Genomic DNA, 18,767 nt, shown 5'->3' with positions numbered 1-18,767 from the left:
TTTTTACAATAGCTGCACCAACATGCAGCTGGAACAAACTCCACGCAGTAACACTCTGCTGTCTCAGCGAATAGGTTACGTTGTTTATTTATTATAGAACTCTCCACCATCAAACTCTAAAACAATATTGCCGTGAGATTATATACTACAAGAGATAAAATAAAATTCATTTATGAAGGTTATATTACACTAAAACTAGCGTACAACATGGCAGTGTCAGAAACAGGGTTTAGATAGCAAAGAAAGTCGATAGCACTTTAGTTAACTGGTGTCGCCCCTCGTCAAAACATGCTGAAGTTAGGTATGACGTCACCCGAGACAATGAGTTATTGCCGTTGAAACCGGTCTTATGCAGTTTAACATTATGAATTAAAAAATGTGTTCTGAATTCATTTTTGGTAGAAGAATATAGACTGTTAACACATCCATGTGTAGAACTTGTGTTAAGTGTCACTGACTGAGGTCATTTTGGTAACGAGTATGACTGATGTTACGGACAGCTGAATATAGGCGACTGACTAAAGGAAATAGACTACAGTACTTTAAATTGATTTGATTTAATTGTTTGGGGTTTTACGCTGTTGGCAAGATCATTTCACTTATACGCCGATGACCAGCATTATGGTGGGAGAAAACGTGGGCATAGCCCGGAGGAAACCCATGACCTCCCGAAGGCTGCTGACAGTCTTTCCTACATACGACCAGCATGAACTGGACAGCATGAATGACGATTTTAAACTGTCAGGGAATTTTACAGCGTTAACTTTCACAAACCATAAGTTTGCAACAATAAGATGGTATTAAACTAACGGAAATGCACGACAGCATAATAAACCACATTGTTAAATCATCCGTGATGTAAACTTGCTGGAGACAAACGTGCTTGATGTAAACTTGCTGGACACAAACGTTCGTGATGTAAACTTGCTTGATACAAACGACACTGTGGACGTGTAGCCAGCTCTAGCAGAACAAGTTTGTTCTGACAACAAACATACGACAGACAAGTACATTTGTAAGATACAACTGTTTTAATTCACTATTGCCTGAAAAATGCTATAAAATTTTCTCTTGGACAAAAGTCAAATAAAGAAGAACGTGAATAAAGGATATCATCATCACTAAAATATTTCTAAAACCTTCCTCAACACATTTACTGGTCTTGGCCAAAACAATAGTAAAACCTCTTTACTGAAATAACAACCACAAAATAAATAATTTGGGTTGCTAGATTAGAAAAGCATTTTTAACATCATTAAAATTAAAATACCATCTTTACTATTTAATATGATTATCCTTCATGTGACGCCATGGTTTTAGATGTAATAAAGTGATTATATTCTTGATGTAATCAACCAAATGAAAATACCATCTTATTTTCCAAGAGTCGTAAACCAGAAAACGAAAGTAAATGTCTTCCATGTGACTGCAAATTAAAAAATCTACATTCTTTACGACATTTTGAAGAATTCGTTCATTGTCTCTTTCCCCTTACCAAGGTGTCAGCATTTTCCTTTTTGCTTGGTTTCCACCTTTTTAAAAATCGGTACAATGTCTTGCCTGTTTACCAGTTTGTTTATCAGTTATCTCCTAACAATCTGCTTTTTGTCTAAGCATTTCGCCTATAGAGTGGTGGTATATCATCTGGCTACAGTTGGGTTACTGACACCAATGGTTTTGTTTTCTTTTAGTATTTTATAAGTAGGTGAAATTCCTGTACACAAATTATAATCTAACATAAACACGGAACTTGGTAATCATTTGGTCATCAATATATTCATTCTATTCGCGAGATGTACTATTATGCTCCGGATATATGTTCGATTCAATTATGGACAATTAAAAAATAGACAATATGTAGATCCCTGTCAGCTTTATTACTAACGTGTTTTGGCGTCGCTAGATGTCCCCTAAATATGACGCCGCTAGCTGCCCCCCAAACATCGCACCGTTATCTGTCCCTCAAATGTGACCTTGCTATTTCTCAAATATCACGCCGTTATCTGTCCCTAAAATATGACCCCGCTAGCTGTTCCCCACATATCACGGCGTTATCTGTCCCTCAAATATGATCCCGCTAACCGTTCCAGATTACCTGCAGCTAAACAAATCAAATATGAGATCTGCAGGTCTAGAGGGAAGATTTTACAGTTTTTTTCAGGGCTGTCTCGTCATGTAATTCATTATGAAAATGTGATGACATATTTTCTACTTGGGATTTGCTCCACATGTACATTTCTGCAGTTGTCCCCTGAGCCTATCAAAGTCTTGTTTAATCTGGCCCGATGCTTGCATGTTTGATGCCAGCATATCAGAAATTCTGTCTACAAGTCCCAAATCATCACTCCTCTCAGTCTGTTTTGCTGGGATATCTTTCAGCTCAAAGGCTTGATTACGTACACCTCTTGTCGCTGGATCTTTAGGTACAACTCTTGGTTTAGATACATCTGCCGGTTTCGGCTTAACTGCTGGTTTACGTCCAACTGTTGGCTTAGGCGCAACTGCTGGTTTACGTCCAACTGTTGGCTTAGGCGCAACTGCAGGTTTAGGTACAACTGTTGGCTTAGGCGCAACTGTGGGTTTATGTCCAGCTGTTGGCTTATGCGCAACTGCGGGTTTAGGTACAACTGTTGGCTTTTTCGCAACTGCGGGTTTACATACAGCTGCTGGTTTAGGCGTAACTTTAAAGTTTAAGGCTGTAACTTGTTGGGTTTCTGTAGTTGATGGAATGCATTCCTGAACTGCAAATGAAAGCGTAAAATAATACATTATTTACTCTAAATTATACAATGGAGTAAACGTGTACTCTTGCAAGGGAGCGGGTAAACATACAATAAACAGTGCTAGAAGTCTTCAGTAATTTGTCATGTAGCATTCGTAATTTCTAAAAAAAAATTTAAGCCTTTTATTTGAAACGTCGTATGCATTGTAAGTTTTAAATATTACTTAAATGATTTCAAATTCAGATGGTTTATTATAGATTAGAGTGGGAAGTTAGACATTGGCATGGCAGTTTCACTAGCATTCTAGATATAACACAAGTGTTTGAGTTATTTCCGTTTGGGCGCCCGCGACCCCCCGTTGCGCGCTGATCAATACTGCAGACTGCACGCACTGCTGCACTGTAAGAAACTTGTAAGTTTTATACAGTAAATGCCAGGAGATTTACTCTTCAGGTAATTTAGATTTTCATTGAATTTTATTTTTGTGTAAAGTCAATGCATTATACGCATATTTTTCATTCAGTAAATCTGCTAGTTTGTTACATTTCCACAGCAGCGTTCGTTGTTGTTTTAGACAGGGTAATGCGTGCATTATGTTTTCTAGAGTTACGTGTGTGTCTAGATATGTTTTGTATCATAAATAGAAGATATTTTCAAAGAGTTTTTGACTGAGAAGTTCACAGAATGTGTTAATGCATTTATTTTCTTGTAATTCTTTAACTTGGCTAAGCTTACACCAAAAATGCTGGGGTAGTGATTTAAATGATATACAGAGCTGTTGAGTCAACATTAAGCTGTTTGCTTAATGTTGAGTACCGTGCTTTGATTACATCATGTAAGAGTTGTTCCCCCTGAAATGAAACTTTATTGGATTAATCGAAGTCTACACATATTTTGTTTCTTTCCTTTGTATACTAGAAAGTATGAGCGGCTGTTCTAGCGGACGATCTTCATGATACATACCTTTCCAAGATTTGCGAGATAATGACAGTATTTCTTTGTGTTTGTGATATTTCATGTAATATGACGGAGACATTTCGTTGTGTATTCACATACAGAGTTGTCTTGGTCTAATTGACTATTATTTGATTTAACTACTTATTACACAGTACAGGTGCGTGCGATGTACATTTGATTTAATTCCGTATCACTGTTCTGATATATTGTATTTCTACATTTTAGAGAACTGATAACCACCTGTAGACCTGATTAATGAACTCTCTGTCATGTCGTGCACGCTGAATGAACTGTTCCTGAAATATTCTCTCCTACTGGGCATTTTATATCGGTCAGGGTTACCCGTCTCAACCAACAAGCATGCTTGCACAGGCTAATGTTTTAGATTACAACAAGTAAAGCGTTTGATAAAAGTCAAACGAAAACCTAAAATGCATGTAAAGGGAATATGGAAAGTAAATTTACCTGCTGTAGAGTGTTTCGGGATTGAGGCTACTTGTATAGCTGTACTTCAGGGAAAACTCTACAAATTTGTGAACGTGTTAACAGCGTTGTTATTCTATATCTATATGGCTATTTACTAACTAAATCCAACGAATACATTTACAAGGATTACCTGAATTACCATCAAGTGCCAATGCCAGGTGGGCCTGACCAGACTCATTCAGAGCTTCTTTAAATTCCTTCAGTGCTCGGCTCCCGCAAAACGGTAACACCACCAGTAGTCTCTGGATTCGCCTGTGACGTGTTTTAGGGTACAGGATATAGTCAAGGGCTGACGCTGACAGTATCTTAGCTCTACGAAGGTGACCGTCAATGACGGTAACGTCAAACATGTCTGAAAGCAGGATGCTGTAGTTGTCCACCAGGATCTTCCGATCGTCTTCACTCATGGGTACCACTGAACGCATATAGACAAAACACAAAGATACAGGCCATTTACTCATTATTGATTAACCCACAACACTAAAGCATATTTCATACAGTTTTTTCTGTGATCGAACATAATTTGGACAACAGGTTAAGGGAATTAAAACTGTGGAAAACTTGTTGAACTTGATTGCCTGCTTTTGTTTGAATATCTTCTTTAATTGTTTTGGGGAATCAGTGCGATTGGTTCATTGGTACACTTCTGGATGTTGGATGACGTTTATAGCTTTGTCTGTATAATCTATGTACAGATCAGCATAACATATAACACTGTGCAGGCTTATTTAACACCTCCAGATTTTTGTTCTTCTGTGTTTAACGTTAAACGCTAGTTCTATGTCCGAAGGATTTCTTTCCGATGTTTACATTTTTTTAAAACTTCGCATTTATATCCGGTGATTATATACTGTTTTCAAGATCGTGGTGTGGCAAGAAAATGTTGAAAGCGGAAGAAACAAGCTTTGAGATTCCATATTGGTTTGTTGGTTTAGTGATTTGTTTGGTTGAAGTTTAACTTTGCGTTCAACATTATTTCGGTAATATCGAGGGCATCGTGCTGCCTCACTGGAACGCCATTCTGCATATTACAGAGACGACGCCCCACTCAGTCACATTATATTGTCAATGGGCTGAGCAGTTCTTGGTCCAGTTCCTCCTGAACTTCCCGGATTGCTTCACCTATAAAACTGACCGCCACTGAATAAGGAAAATTCTTGAGAATAGTGTTAAACATGGATCAAATAAATAAATATTGTAATCTATCTTAACTAAGGAACATGTATTACCCAGTTTATTGAGATAAAGCGGATCAGTTAGACAAAATATCGCTCTTAAGAAAATGACTTACACTCTAGTGGGTTTATTTCAAGCCGAACCATAGAACACTTCAGACCATTAAGGCTGACGTCTGCCGTTTGAGAGTTGGTACACCAGCATTCCAACACTCGGGAAGTCATTTCCTGCATTCCATACTGTCCCCAGTTCTCCGATATCCTATCCAACTTTTCGGAGTCTAGGCCAAGAGCACGACCTGCATCTAACCAGTTTGGACCTGAAGGGCACAGATAATAACAACGGCTGTAGAAAGCTACTCTGTTCTACTCTGATATACTGTGGACAGTGTTAGTAAATCCCAGATAGTTAAGTTTCTAAACATGCTCCAACACAGGTCCACTTATATATGATGTTCGGTGAGCAGCTTTATTGGTCTTAAACACTCCTTTAAAATAAAAATCATAATACTAAAAAGTGTGGTGCATTGGACATTCATGGAATGTACATAAATGCTTTGTCTATTCAATTGTTGCGGTTTTATTTTGTTATAGATATATCTTCTAAATTTCCTGAAGGCCCATGTGTCTCATCCTCTCTTTGAGGAAAAATGTGCTCCTCCAGAATTTTACGGGTACAAGTTAACATTACATAAACTCAAGTCAAGAAATGAATGAGCGATGAATGGAAAGCAAAAGGCCATGAACAAGCATGATAAATTGCAAAAAGTCTATAAGTATTGCCTATATATATGACATACCGAGTGTGTTTCTCAGCTGCTCAAAGCAATCTTTAAGCTCTCCGGGAATATATTTTCGGTTAGAGCTGTTCCTGCCCTTCCGGGTTTTCTCAGAAGTATCCTGCTTTCTAAACTTTTCCCAGGCTGTAGCCAAGCGGGCCACCTCATTACCGACTTGTGCACCAGATTCCTTGATACTTTCGTCGATACGTTCTCCCGTATCTTTAATGTGAAGGCTGAGTGCTTTACAGCGCGACGAAATTATCTCCGGAATGGCCTGAAGTGGCTCCAGACGTTTATGCAGTTCCTCCGAATTCTGCAAGGCAAATAAAATCAATCGTTTGATATTCAACTGGATATAACGCTCCAGTATTGAAATGAATTCCCCACAGGTTTGGGAATACATTTTTAGCCACAATAATGTTGTTTTATGCAAATCAAATTTCAAGAAACGAAACAATCGAGAATGACAGGTTTGATTTAAAGAGAGAAATCTAACTAATCCTCTTCATAAAGAAGCAAATAATTTAATAGGCTGAAATTATTTAGTTATTAAATAATTGTACACCTTGAAGAAGATGTTTGGAGGGGTGAGGAGAGACAATGTATACAAAAATAATCATTTGACTTTAACTTCTTGAAAAATAATCAATTGAGACTGAAGCTTAGTCGTTAGAAACTGTATAGGTGCATTTTCAACCATAATTTTTGGTGGGGGGTGTTTGGGGGGGCCCCCCCCCCCTCTCCCCCCCAAAAAAGACGGGATATCAAGAAGCAGTTTCTGATCCATCCACTTACACAATACAAAGATGTTTCCAGTCTCAGAATACGCTCTGCCTTTTTCAAAAGTTCGCGCTCCTGGGAACTGTTCCTCTTCACCAAAAAACTGGCTGTGGAATTTAAATCTTTCAGTGTTTTCTCCCAATGTGTCTTTTCTATTCCATGTCTTATTTGAAGGCTTGCCTCGGATTCGGTCAGCTGCTTCACTTGTTGTTCTAACCCTTCTATCAGAACTGCATTCTCTTTGAACTTGACAAGGAGCTTGTCATACTAAAGAATATAATAGTAAACAAACAAGATTGCATAAATGCGTTAGTTTAAAAAAAAGAAACGTTTCATAATATGTTACAAAGATAGAAAAAACAAAGCTGAGGCTGGATGTGTCATAGGACGTTGTCTTAATTGTAGGAAGGTTGAGTTTTCTCGATGATACTGACAAAATTTTTGGCGATGAGGCACAAGATGTTAGTTAATGAGGCTTACCCCTGACGTTGTTATGCACCTGCATCTATCACAGTTAGTGTCAGAAGTTAAAGACTTCGATGCTTAACCTATATAAAGGTTATTACCGCTGCTTTGTCAGATTCTGGACACTATGCCATACTGATCATGGGACGTTTGGGACAGAATATCAGAACTTAACCTTATCATTGCCGGATGTAGAAATTTGTTTAGTGTTCTAGGTCAGAATACATGGTGAATACAGGCTATAGAAAACTGTTTTGTATTTGTACTGTATTCAGTAAGGTTTCTGACTGACACCAATTGTATAAAATGCTGAGCACCACAAAGAGAGAGCATTGAAATTCCGCTGGTTTTGGGAGTCAACATCGTATGACAATTAATTAACTTATTTATTTGATTGGCGGTTTACGTCGTACTCAAGAATATTTCATTTATATGACGGTGGTCAGCAATATGGTGGGAGGAAACCGGGCCGAGGACTGGGGAAACCCGCCACCATTCACAGGTTGCTGTCAGATCCCACGTACGGCTGGAGAGGACATGAACTCACAGCGACTGCACTGGTTAGAGGCTTTTGGATCATTGCGCCGCGCTGGCACACTAACAACCGCGAAAACAAAGGCACCCCCTTCCCCACTCCAACCCGAGGACTATGGCGAAAGGTGATGTCAAACTGTTACAGGTAACGAGCATTGGGATAATTCCACTTCAATATGGACAATTATAGCTTATTTCACTGACACAAATTGTTCTTTTTGTGTTGATTTATTTTGAACCAGACGTCGCACCTTACAGCTGCTCTCTGTCTTATGTGACGAGGCTTGCTGGACATCTTTCTGCAAAACCGTCGCCATTTCGTCATGGTGTGTGTTACCCCCTATCAGTTTCCCATGGGTTTCTGTCAGCGTAGCATTTCTTCTTTGCATGCTCGATACTGATAGTGTCATTTGCGTCACCTGGTGTTGTAGTTTGTCTCTTTGTGCCGAACATTCCCTATATCTTTGTTCCATCTCATCATATTACATAATGTAATGGAAGAAAGAAGGAACTCCATATGCAAATAGATCTGTTAGAACATGTACATAGGGATGAAAGAAAATCCCATGGATGGAAACATAATCAGCGAGCATAATTATGTTCTCGATGCGGTGTGGGGTATGAACATCCGGGTCCAAAAGGCGTAAACTTACAAACAATATATACAGATTGAAATACAAAGATGACCACGGGACACTGGAGAACATTTTCACAGATAAAAGAAAGACAATTCAAATATCATATCTAACCCGAGAAGTTCCGCCTGCCGTATTTGTAAAAAAAGGGACTAGGCAGTTAAATACCAATCAAAATGAATAAATCAATATTTGTGATGAGTGAACTTGTAAACTGAGTGTGTTTTACCTAGTTTAACTATGCTTATTATGTTCAGATGTGTTACTGTTATTGTTCCTCTGGCACACCTTACAGCTTATTTCCTCCTTTACAGATGAGAGTGTTCTGACTTCTTCCTGCAATTTAGCCACTCTTCTGTCACAGTGGGTTTTCTCGAGCATCAATTCTTTACAAGCTTTCTCCAATCTGGACTTGGATTTGTTTAACAGCGTCACCTGCTGTTCAAGACACTCCATTTTGGAAGAATTTCGATATTCTCCGGTTTCTTGATCCTGTAAAAAATGACAGAAAAGGTTGATTAAAGATATTAGTGTCTTACAGCGGCAAACTAAAACTTGCGGCTGACGAGACAACAAACCGACAAGTGCTAGCGAAAGAGCAGTGCTTGTGAAATTACGAACTAAGAAAAAACACTAGGGATGTTATATGCCTCATTGTTGCAGGACGGATATCCACCGCTCTTTTATCTGGTGCTGCTTCACTGAGACGACTTACCGAAGGCAAGTAAGCCGCCCCACTCGAGCCATTATACTGATACGGGTCAACCAGTCGTTGCACTATCCCTTTAATGCTGAACCTTCAAGAGAGGAAGTTACTTCCTCTTCTAAGGTCTTAAATGTGACCCGTCCCATGATTGACCCTGGATCTACCACTCCCGAAGCGAAGTATAGATGGAACATTAGTTCGGACTAAAGTTAATACCTTAAAGCCTAATACGCTCTTGAACAACCGTGGCCCTTGCAGAACATCTCACCAGCAAGGCTCACCGGAAGTATATTATTGTATTACAAAGCATCAAGTCAGTCGGTCGCTATTTCAGTACAGATGCATCAGTTAGGTTCCATGCTTGTTTTTGGCGAATGTAGCAGATGTCAGATGGCAGATGTGCCTAAGTAGTGTCTGTGTCTTTAGTTTACATTAAATGACCCTTTTGTCCCTTCAATACACACCTAAGCCAGTGGTATTTGATTCCTTTAGTTCACGCTTAAGCATTTCGTCAAATTTACGTTTTACTATACACGCAGTTTTTGTGATATTGAAATCCCGCCCGATGCTGGTTACAATACTGACCACACTTTGGCAGTAAAGTAGGCCTGATAAAGTAAAAATAAAGTTCTCACTTGTAAAAGTTCTTTCGACAAGCGCGCCACTGGAGTAACATTAATACCTCGTGTGAGCATGTCCAATCATAATTATACAAAGCGTTATCATGGATGCACGCTGTTGTTTAAGGGTTTAACACCGTCGTAGAGGTGTTTGTTGTGTAACCCGATACCGCTGAACCTTGTTTCGAGTCAAACCCCGAGAATGAGCGAGAATATGACGAGGAACGAAACAAGGTTCAGCGGTATCGAGTTACACAACAAACACGAAGACGAAGGTTAAAGTCTATTCTAACCCAAAAAATTGAAGAAAATGTGGTAATAACTGCATGTTTCATCCTGCCATTCTGTTCTGTTTTACTCCCTCCACAGAATCATGCATTTTAGACCAATCAACGGCAAGCTCAGGCCAAGGCAGTTGACCTAGATACATCAAAACTGTGTTATGTATGACGTCATGTTTTATTGTTGTGTGACGTAGAATGTCATGGTTTACTGTACATGTATTATGACGTCATACCACTGAGCTCAGATTGTAACGTTTTGAAACAAATGTTTCTTTTTTAATGTCATGGCGTCTAGGTGTAAACTATAAAAATTGTAAAAACAAAAGCGATATTAATAAATTGTGGGAAATAACACTTTTATCACTGAATGAAATTCTGACAGTTCACCTTTATATAAGGAAGCAAATCTAACAAGAAAACAAACTCAAATTCTTTTATTTGTAGACATAAACAGCATCAAATGGTATTACTCGGGGAGGTAAACGTACCGACCGGTGTGTTGCGTGACACACTCGACGTTGTTTGAAAGGTTATCTCTATTTAATGTGTATATTTGCACACGGCCGGCAACTGACAGCGGGGTATAATAAATTCTCACGCAATACGCAGTTTTCGAGCTACGTCATTACGACAACAGAGTGATGTCCTACGTCTCCACTTTACGGCACGGTAGGGCTAACTGCCTATCTTATAAGATGGTACTGATCGTTTTTAGATCAAAGTACCGAGATAACATCATTATTTTTGCAATATTGGGAACCCAAATCCATCCAAAAACATGATTCAGGAGATCAGTCTAATGCTTTTTAATTAGTACTCTATATTCTATATACGACCGCATTTTGAAATTACCAGATTGGCCCTACTGTGCCGTAAAGCGACTACGTTATATAACAAAGTGACGTCACTCTGTTGTCGTAACGTCATATCTCGAAACCTGCGAATTGTAAACGAAGATGATTTAACTGTTGATGTTTGCAACGTGTTAAAGGATTTTTCACTCGTCTCTAAGTCACCTATGTGTGACTTTGTGTGAGGAAAATAAACAGTGACAGAAAAAAAGACGTTTCTTACAAAGTACGCGACAAAAGCGCCTGACGTAAAGCTGCACAGCTGAGCAAGCGAGAATTTTAATCAAACAACCAGCTTCATTTATGAAAGGCTAACCACCCTCCAGGAGAGACGACCATAGGGGCACGACCAGAGACACGTTTGCTTCTGTATGTATTACCTGAACTGTGTCCATAAGCTTGAAAAGGCATTTGCCACCTGGGAAACCAAAATTTATAAGATAAATTAATACAATACATAAAATGAATGCATAAAACGTTATCATCGCATGAAATAACGATTTAACGAATGATGCGTTGTCTAGTGATCACTTTTAACTTACGTGTGATGAATGCATCTTATCTGGTGGGCGGTAAATAAAGCCGATTAAATATTTCGTGTCAGTATGAAAAATATCAAGGATGACATATTCGTATTTCCCATTTTCCACTTCATCTGGTAAACCTTTTCTTTTTGCATGATATCACATCATCCCAATGTCATATCATATAATTAAAGACGTGGAACAGGGAGAGCAGCAACGACATTGTGATATCTGGCAAATCTTCAAACGTGACCGGTGAAATACGGCCTCTTGTCAATTTAGGTCAGTAAAAGTTTTATTCGAACTCTAACACGATAAGTCATACAGAATAACCAAACATCTCAATTTCTGGGATCGACAGAGGCTGAAAGTAAAGGGTGATAATCAACTTTTCTTGAAGCCTTGAACTATGAACATATGGTTAGGTGTACGTAACATTCCAGTTATTTCAATAAAGCGTTCGGGAAAACCACGAGCGTTCATGTGGAAGACAGAGAAATGTTGAGAGGATATACAATATGACGAAGATCTCAGAGCTAAACAGACAGTTTACATTGTAAAGAGTGTAGCTAACCTTCAATCCCAAACAGCGGATAAAATCTGGACAGCTGGTCGCAGTTCATGACTGACACTCCAGACAAAAACGGAATAGATCCGCAATCTTCTTTTACTCTGATCAAGTCTGGAATTAAAACTGTTCAGTTAATTCCTAATCCGGGAATTTTTTGGTCAGACCAAAACCTAGCTAGCTAAAGCATATTTATTACAGGATACATAATGGAAGAAACTTAGTCAGTTACCATTAATCAGCCATCCTCTGTGCTACATTCTAAAATGTTCAGGTAAAGCCTAATCATGACCTGCATACGACCAGAACAGTTAAGAAGATCGGCTGTGAAATACAGATTAATTTATTTTCAGACATGCTATAATGCATCATCCTGGCAACTTATAAAATCAGAAAGAATTTACTGCCAGCAGCTTTACAAATTTCTCCCGAAAAAGCTGCATTTGTCGACTTAAAAAAGACACTATCATCTAAAGCATTCTTACTACGAAATGGCTTCAGAAAGACGTACGCCCGGTCAAGTGATAGAGACTGTCTGTGATGACATACCGCCATACTACGCTGCAAGGTGACGCCGATCAACGTTGACACCATGGCCTCAGATACCATAATCTCACATCAAACTGACCAATTACCATAAAGGGGTACGCTATCGATTCTGATTGGCTGGTGCCACGAGGTTACATTTATCAACGTTGATACTCACCTACAACCTTAAGATGATGTTTACACCATGACTTTACACCATAATCAACAACAACCTTAAGTTTACCGCGAGGAGGTTCCTATCAACACTTACACCCTGACCTTATATTATACCCACCCACAACATTGGCATACAGTAACAAGGCATTGCCACTTCTCTCCACTCCAAAGATTTTAGTCGGAGGTGTGATGAATTTCAAAAAATGCGAAAACATTGGTAAGTTCTTGAACATTCCTTCCATGTAGACAATGAAGGGATGTCGTGGGGCAAGTCTTTTGGAGTCGTATGGAAAGACCTGTACTTTTAAGTCCAGAAGCCTCAAGGCAATTTCTGAAACTGCATCTCTCGCTGTTAAAAGATAAAAATACCAGTGATCAAATTAGTTTATTGGCATCTTGGTACTGGAACACGAATAGATTAATGTCACAGCCTGGTTAGATCTGAGGTCTGTTTCATTCTTTTCAGTTTAGCTTTGACCTATGCAAATCTGTACCCTTCCATTTACAAACCTGGAACTCGACCCTTTTGCGTTTGCTGTCCTCAACCTGTTGGAGCTGTACGCTACAAAAACATTGATTCTTGTAATCCTTTAGTAATTCTTACTTCTTAACCCCTTGCTATTCGTGAATAATAAAAACCATATCGTCACAATCAACACAAATGTACCTGCTACATCGGCAACAAGCATCCCTAACCGCCATTTTAAATCTGAGTCGGCCGCACTTGTCATTGTCCAAAAAAAGATAAATCCGTGGAATTAGTTGATTGAAACCAGTAAGATGTACACCATCTAAAGGACGATTAACAAATTGTTTTGGAGTCTTAACTTTAATTTGTATGTTAACAATCTACAGAAAAGAATTTTTTATTTATACATTAGTGAAATCCCAGTATTTCCTTCACTGATTAAAATGATATCTTCACTAGTTAGATATCACTTTTGTTATTACATTTTGCTATTACACTTCTGACCCATGACCCACGGCCGTGCACTTCCGCACAATATACAGTTCACCAAAAAAAAGAGGTACCGTAGAAATTCTTCATGAGCTTAATTTACGTAAATACCTATACTGCATTAGCATTAAGCACCTTTGTAGAGTGTATAATTACTTACAGACAGCGTTTAAAACTGTAAAAAGGTTTTGTGAGCGCCGGCGTGAACGAAATTGCAGCGTGTGTGAATAAAATCAGAAAGACGACGAAGACATTGCTTAATTTTTTCACGGATGCAACAGATAAACTGATACCCATTTATATACATGTAGAGAGACAATGTCAGGATATAAATAATAAATAGTATATGGCACACTGAAGGTTGAATGCCATAAATATTGTTTGAGTGAGAGGTGAAAATGATAGCCCACGCGACGCGAAGCGGGTTATCATTTCTACCTTTCACAAGATTTTCTACCTTTCACAATATTTATGGTATTCAACCTTTACTGTGCAATATCCTCTATTTTTTTTATCTATATAAAGGTGAAATGTCATGGTTTCCTTCACTGATAAAATAATATCTCCCTGACTAGAGTTAGATATCACATTTGTTATTACACACCCCCGACGCCAAGACGTCACAAAGAAACATTTTGGTTTATGACGTTCCAATCCGAGCATAACTTTAAAACAAGACACAACGTCATACAGGACGTCATGTGCGACATCACGCTATATACGCGACGGTCCACAGCTTAAGCTTGTTCAAATACACAAAATAGATACACTGAAACTTTTGTTAAATGTCTCGTGGGTTATATTTTCACCTCTCACTCTAAAAATATTTATGATATTCAACCTTCAATGTGCAATATCCTCTATATAATCAACTATTGTGAAAGGAGATGATCTTTTGGGGGAGTTTTCGGAAGAGCAACCTAGTCCACTAAAGCAACCGAGTCACATGATTCGAAAATGATGTTTGACGCAGTTCTGATGCTGTCCGAGTAGGTGCGTCTGTTACATTTGTGTAATGAGATGATATGAATTCGGAATTACTTTAAGATCACGGGACACCTCTTTTTGTGGCGTACATCGACGGTGAGGACAGCTCAGGCGACAGAACTGAGTTCCATGTTAGTGAAGGTAACAATTAAGGGCGGTATATATGGAAGTTAAAATGGGAACATGGCCAACCGATCTCAGAGCTACATCCTGGCTTGACGGCAGAACAATCTCTGCTGGAGAACTTTAGCATGGTCTGTATAATTTTATATTTGTACTTTTTGAAGTGATGGCTAAAGAGAAGATACTACTCATTTGATCAACAGCCTCGACATAGGTGAAGGCTTACGGAAATGATTTAACCGTCGATTAAGGGTGTCTAGCACCAGCTATATATCAGCTAAGGTAACCGTCGTTCGAGATATTCTTTGATAGCCCGTTGATACAAGTTGATGCTTTTAACCAAGTAATGTTTCCTACATGATTTATTATAGTGTTTTATTGTTTATATGCATCGCCAGAGAACACAGGAAAATCGCATGATTCCCAAATGCAGTTCATTAGTGTAATTATGACGGTAAGGTTTATTTGTCTTTATGAACCGCAAAATAGGGTTTTATGTTAAAAAGTCAGCAAGAGTCTTTACTCCAAGTTTCTTAAGTTTTATAGTAAGTACAATTCTCTTGCAAGTAAATATGGACAGGGCGCCCAGAATCTTTGGAACACAGCTGCATGATGGGTCTAATTCCGCTTAACACGGGGCAAGGGACAGTTTATACATCGTGCATATAGCGCAACTGAGATGCAGAGTTCAACTGAGATACATATTTTATTATCGACAGCTTACATACTAGCATGGTACTCGATCTGAATACTGATTTTAATTCATTGTGGGTGGTATTGGAATATCCGTTTCGACGCTTTGTCTCAACGTTATCTGTATCCCGTTTATCACTGGCTGTCCAGAATATTTTTGAGAATTCCAAAAATTCCAAGGCAACAAATGGTTATTTAAGCCGTGCGCTAAACACAGACATTCCGAGGTGGAAAACTGACCAACATGCTTTATAACACGAGGCCTTCATTTACTCTAATGATGTTAAATAATCAAACCAATCTAGTGCTTACATTACTCGAGCGAAATAAATGAACCGTCATCAGATAAAACTGTAAGCGATTTACGGATCAAACCATAGAACCGTAAAAGGGACATGCAAAATAAAAAAAAGTATCTGGCATAATATAAGTCAAAAAGTCAATATTAACTCTAAGTTTTCCATTGGTGGAGCCATATACCTCGGACTTACGATATAACCAGTAAATCAGCAACATTTACCGAAACATGGTTGACAAGAACCAAGCTTCTTTGTCAGTGGTTTACAGTATATGTCGCACCGCGAGATGGGTAAATTTGTTACCTCTCCCAGCTCATTTTTTATTTATATTTTGGAATGAGTGAAGGAAACAAAAATCTTCTGCATGTCATTTCTACGGCTCCTTACCAAATAAAATATAGGATGTATTAAATCTTAAAATTTTTTTTATATAACTTCCACATTTCTTCACCTTCCTCAATGAAAGTCATCAGAGCACTTCCTTCTTCTGTCTCCTGGATATTTTCGACACATTTCCCCAAACACTCCTCTGACATTAATTTTCCATAATCTGACTTTTGCAATCCTTTGATTTCGACAGTTCTCAGCTCAGGCCAGTCATATCTTGACACAGTAATCCTCGTTTCACATATGCAGTGATCTCCCCTGGCTAGTACATCCTCCGCATCTGTTATACACAGCAAGCACATACACATACAACAGTAATCATTCTGCGATAATGGCCGGAAGCTATAGTCCACGTGATCTCCTGAGTAACTGACGGTGTAGGCGAAAAACATGTATTTAGATTTGTATAATTTTCAGCTTCCCAGAGTATTTCTGTAAAGCTTACGTGAAGTTTTTTTTTTGTCTGTTCAGGGCTTACTGGTCGCTGACGGAGAGCAAAACATGGGCTATGCATCAATATGGGGGGTTGCCATTGTGATCACGTGATCTCTAACTTCCGGATTACAGAATAACATTTCAAAACGTTCCGCTATTATAAGGATGAGAGCTCCAGTTGGCTGAGAGAGCTGCACATTAACAATTATGTTTTTTTCAAATATAACATCTATGCATTTTACGCTCCGTAATTCGTGTTACATCAACATATTAGGCCACACAGTGATACGGTCGTTTCCAGCAGAGATAGTAGAGGTATAGTCCGTTTCTGTTAGCTAGTCGCCTAAATTCAGCTACATGTAAAATCAGTCATATTGGCTACCAAAATCGCCTTCAGATTTTACATATTAACAGGAAAGACTTAATCGTCCATTACTTTTGAAGCTTTGACAGCGATTTTATGTCATTCTCCTTACACCGCATATGCCGCTCTTTACGCTCGCTTTAAATCACTGCCACCACTAAACCAGCTTGATTTTTGGGACCTGTGCGAAATACGTGAACTCGTTTAGTTTTTGTCTCACAACAGGTGTCCTTGCGCGGACCTATAATCAGCATTCATCAATAAAACTGAGAAAGGTACAAAAATTTGCTATTGGTGGCAGTGATGTAAGGCGAACGTAGGGTGCGACGCATGCCGCTGTAAGAAGTGTGATTTGATGTGTTGTGGCACGGAAGATCAAAACACTGGTGAGCATGCGTTATGGTGCCATTATGGTGGGAGGAAACCATGCGGAGAACGGGAAAACCCACGACTACCGCAGGTTCGCTCGTATAGGCCTACATCCACTGCTATGCATGGTTGAACAAGTAGGTTTCCTAAAACTGTTAAGACAACAAACAAGGTAGAGGGTCTATATTAAGACATTCGTGCATGTTTTGATAAATAAGTGTACAAAAAAACTGATATGAGTTAAACATTTAACTGAACAAAGTAGGTGTACAGTAACTAATCTCAAGGCATGTCATTTAACACATTCAAAAAGGTCTTCACGCGGGCTCACAAACATGCAACATAACCATCTAATACTGTTCAGCAAGAGTTTTTAGCGCATTGTCCAAACAATGAAAATAGCCAAGCCAATGGAATACAATGCACGTACCAGTTATGGTTTTGAATTGAATCAGAGCTGACTGTCCGGAAGTGTTCATCATGATCAGAGTTATCTCCCTCCACACTCAGTCTCTGGTTGTTAAAGTACTTTGTCAACTCTTCACTGTTAAGAACGTGTCTAAGATTTCACATCGGATATGGAGACATCGCAATGCATCTGCAACCAAACCATAGATAGTATGTATCTGGATATCTCCAGATCCAATTTTTATTGGGATGTGTTTGTGTGTGTTGGGGAAGGGGAAGGGGCGTCTAGAAGAACAATATATGTTCGTTATTCCCAGGACCACATATACTCTTTCAAGAAGTATGGGATTATGGAATATAAATGTTGATGCCAATATTTGGGATGAAAGGTAAGAGTCTTAGACAACAACATCTTATCCAAGAACGTTAAACACTCAACACTGAAACACTACAAGCAGTTTGCAAATAATATTTTAACACTTTCATTTGTCTTACTCTTATGACCAGTTAATTGTCATTTTTCTCGTTCTGCTCATCATACAGCTTTGATTTTCTTTATTCATTTATTTTTGTATAAGAATCAATAATGTAACATCTGTAGCAATCGGAACATCTCCTGTTCCATGGCACATGTGTACTTGAAACTGTCTGAAGTCAGTGTGAAAAACCAATGCGTTCAATATATTGCAGCCGGTGATCAGCTGAGGTTTAAGAGCAGTACAAAGAAACCAAAAATACTGACGATCTGCCCACTTCGGGATGTACCAGGTCAACGATCCAAATAGTTCGCCGTGATAACTGACGTTTTTGCATCGACTGATCCAAAAAGCCTCCACGAAACCGGGCTCAAATGTCGAATCAAATGAGGTATATTTTGCTGTGCTCTAGCGTCTAGGGCCCAAACGGATTTTTCTCGACCATTTTCTCTTGTAACAAAGGAATACCACGT

General features: G+C 38.8%; 1 protein-coding gene across 1 annotated transcript; it reads right to left on the bottom strand.

Annotated features, from left to right (window-relative positions):
- Positions 1–1,050: 1,050 nt before the first annotated feature.
- Positions 1,051–17,978, bottom strand: LOC135473163 (uncharacterized). The gene is made up of 11 exons (XM_064753003.1): positions 17,841–17,978; positions 16,307–16,522; positions 12,914–13,144; positions 12,097–12,204; positions 11,379–11,416; positions 8,826–9,029; positions 6,919–7,170; positions 6,142–6,436; positions 5,458–5,661; positions 4,297–4,581; positions 1,051–2,741 (listed from the first exon to the last, which is right to left on the bottom strand). The coding sequence occupies exons 1-11, from the start codon at positions 17,890–17,892 to the stop codon at positions 2,209–2,211; spliced, it is 2,418 nt and encodes an 805-aa protein (XP_064609073.1). The 5' UTR covers positions 17,893–17,978; the 3' UTR covers positions 1,051–2,208.
- Between the last annotated feature and the right edge of the window lie 789 nt (positions 17,979–18,767).

The sequence above is a fragment of the Liolophura sinensis genome, chromosome 8 (genome assembly GCF_032854445.1).
Source record: "Liolophura sinensis isolate JHLJ2023 chromosome 8, CUHK_Ljap_v2, whole genome shotgun sequence".
Taxonomy (NCBI): Eukaryota; Metazoa; Mollusca; class Polyplacophora; order Chitonida; family Chitonidae; genus Liolophura; species Liolophura sinensis.
Note: the sequence above shows the minus strand (reverse complement) of the source record. Positions and strands in the feature narration are given on the sequence as shown.

What these genes read in the sequence shown, in the direction of transcription:
- LOC135473163 (XM_064753003.1), bottom strand. Translation starts at nt 17,892, where the DNA reads ATGATGAACACTTCCGGACAGTCAGCTCTGATTCAATTCAAAACCATA. An exon ending in TCAATTCAAAACCATAACTG is followed by an intron (nt 16,523 to 17,840) that starts GTACGTGCATTG and finishes TGTGTATAACAG; the next exon opens with ATGCGGAGGATGTACTAGCC. An exon ending in ACTGTATGCCAATGTTGTGG is followed by an intron (nt 12,205 to 12,913) that starts GTGGGTATAATA and finishes TTTTAATTCCAG; the next exon opens with ACTTGATCAGAGTAAAAGAA.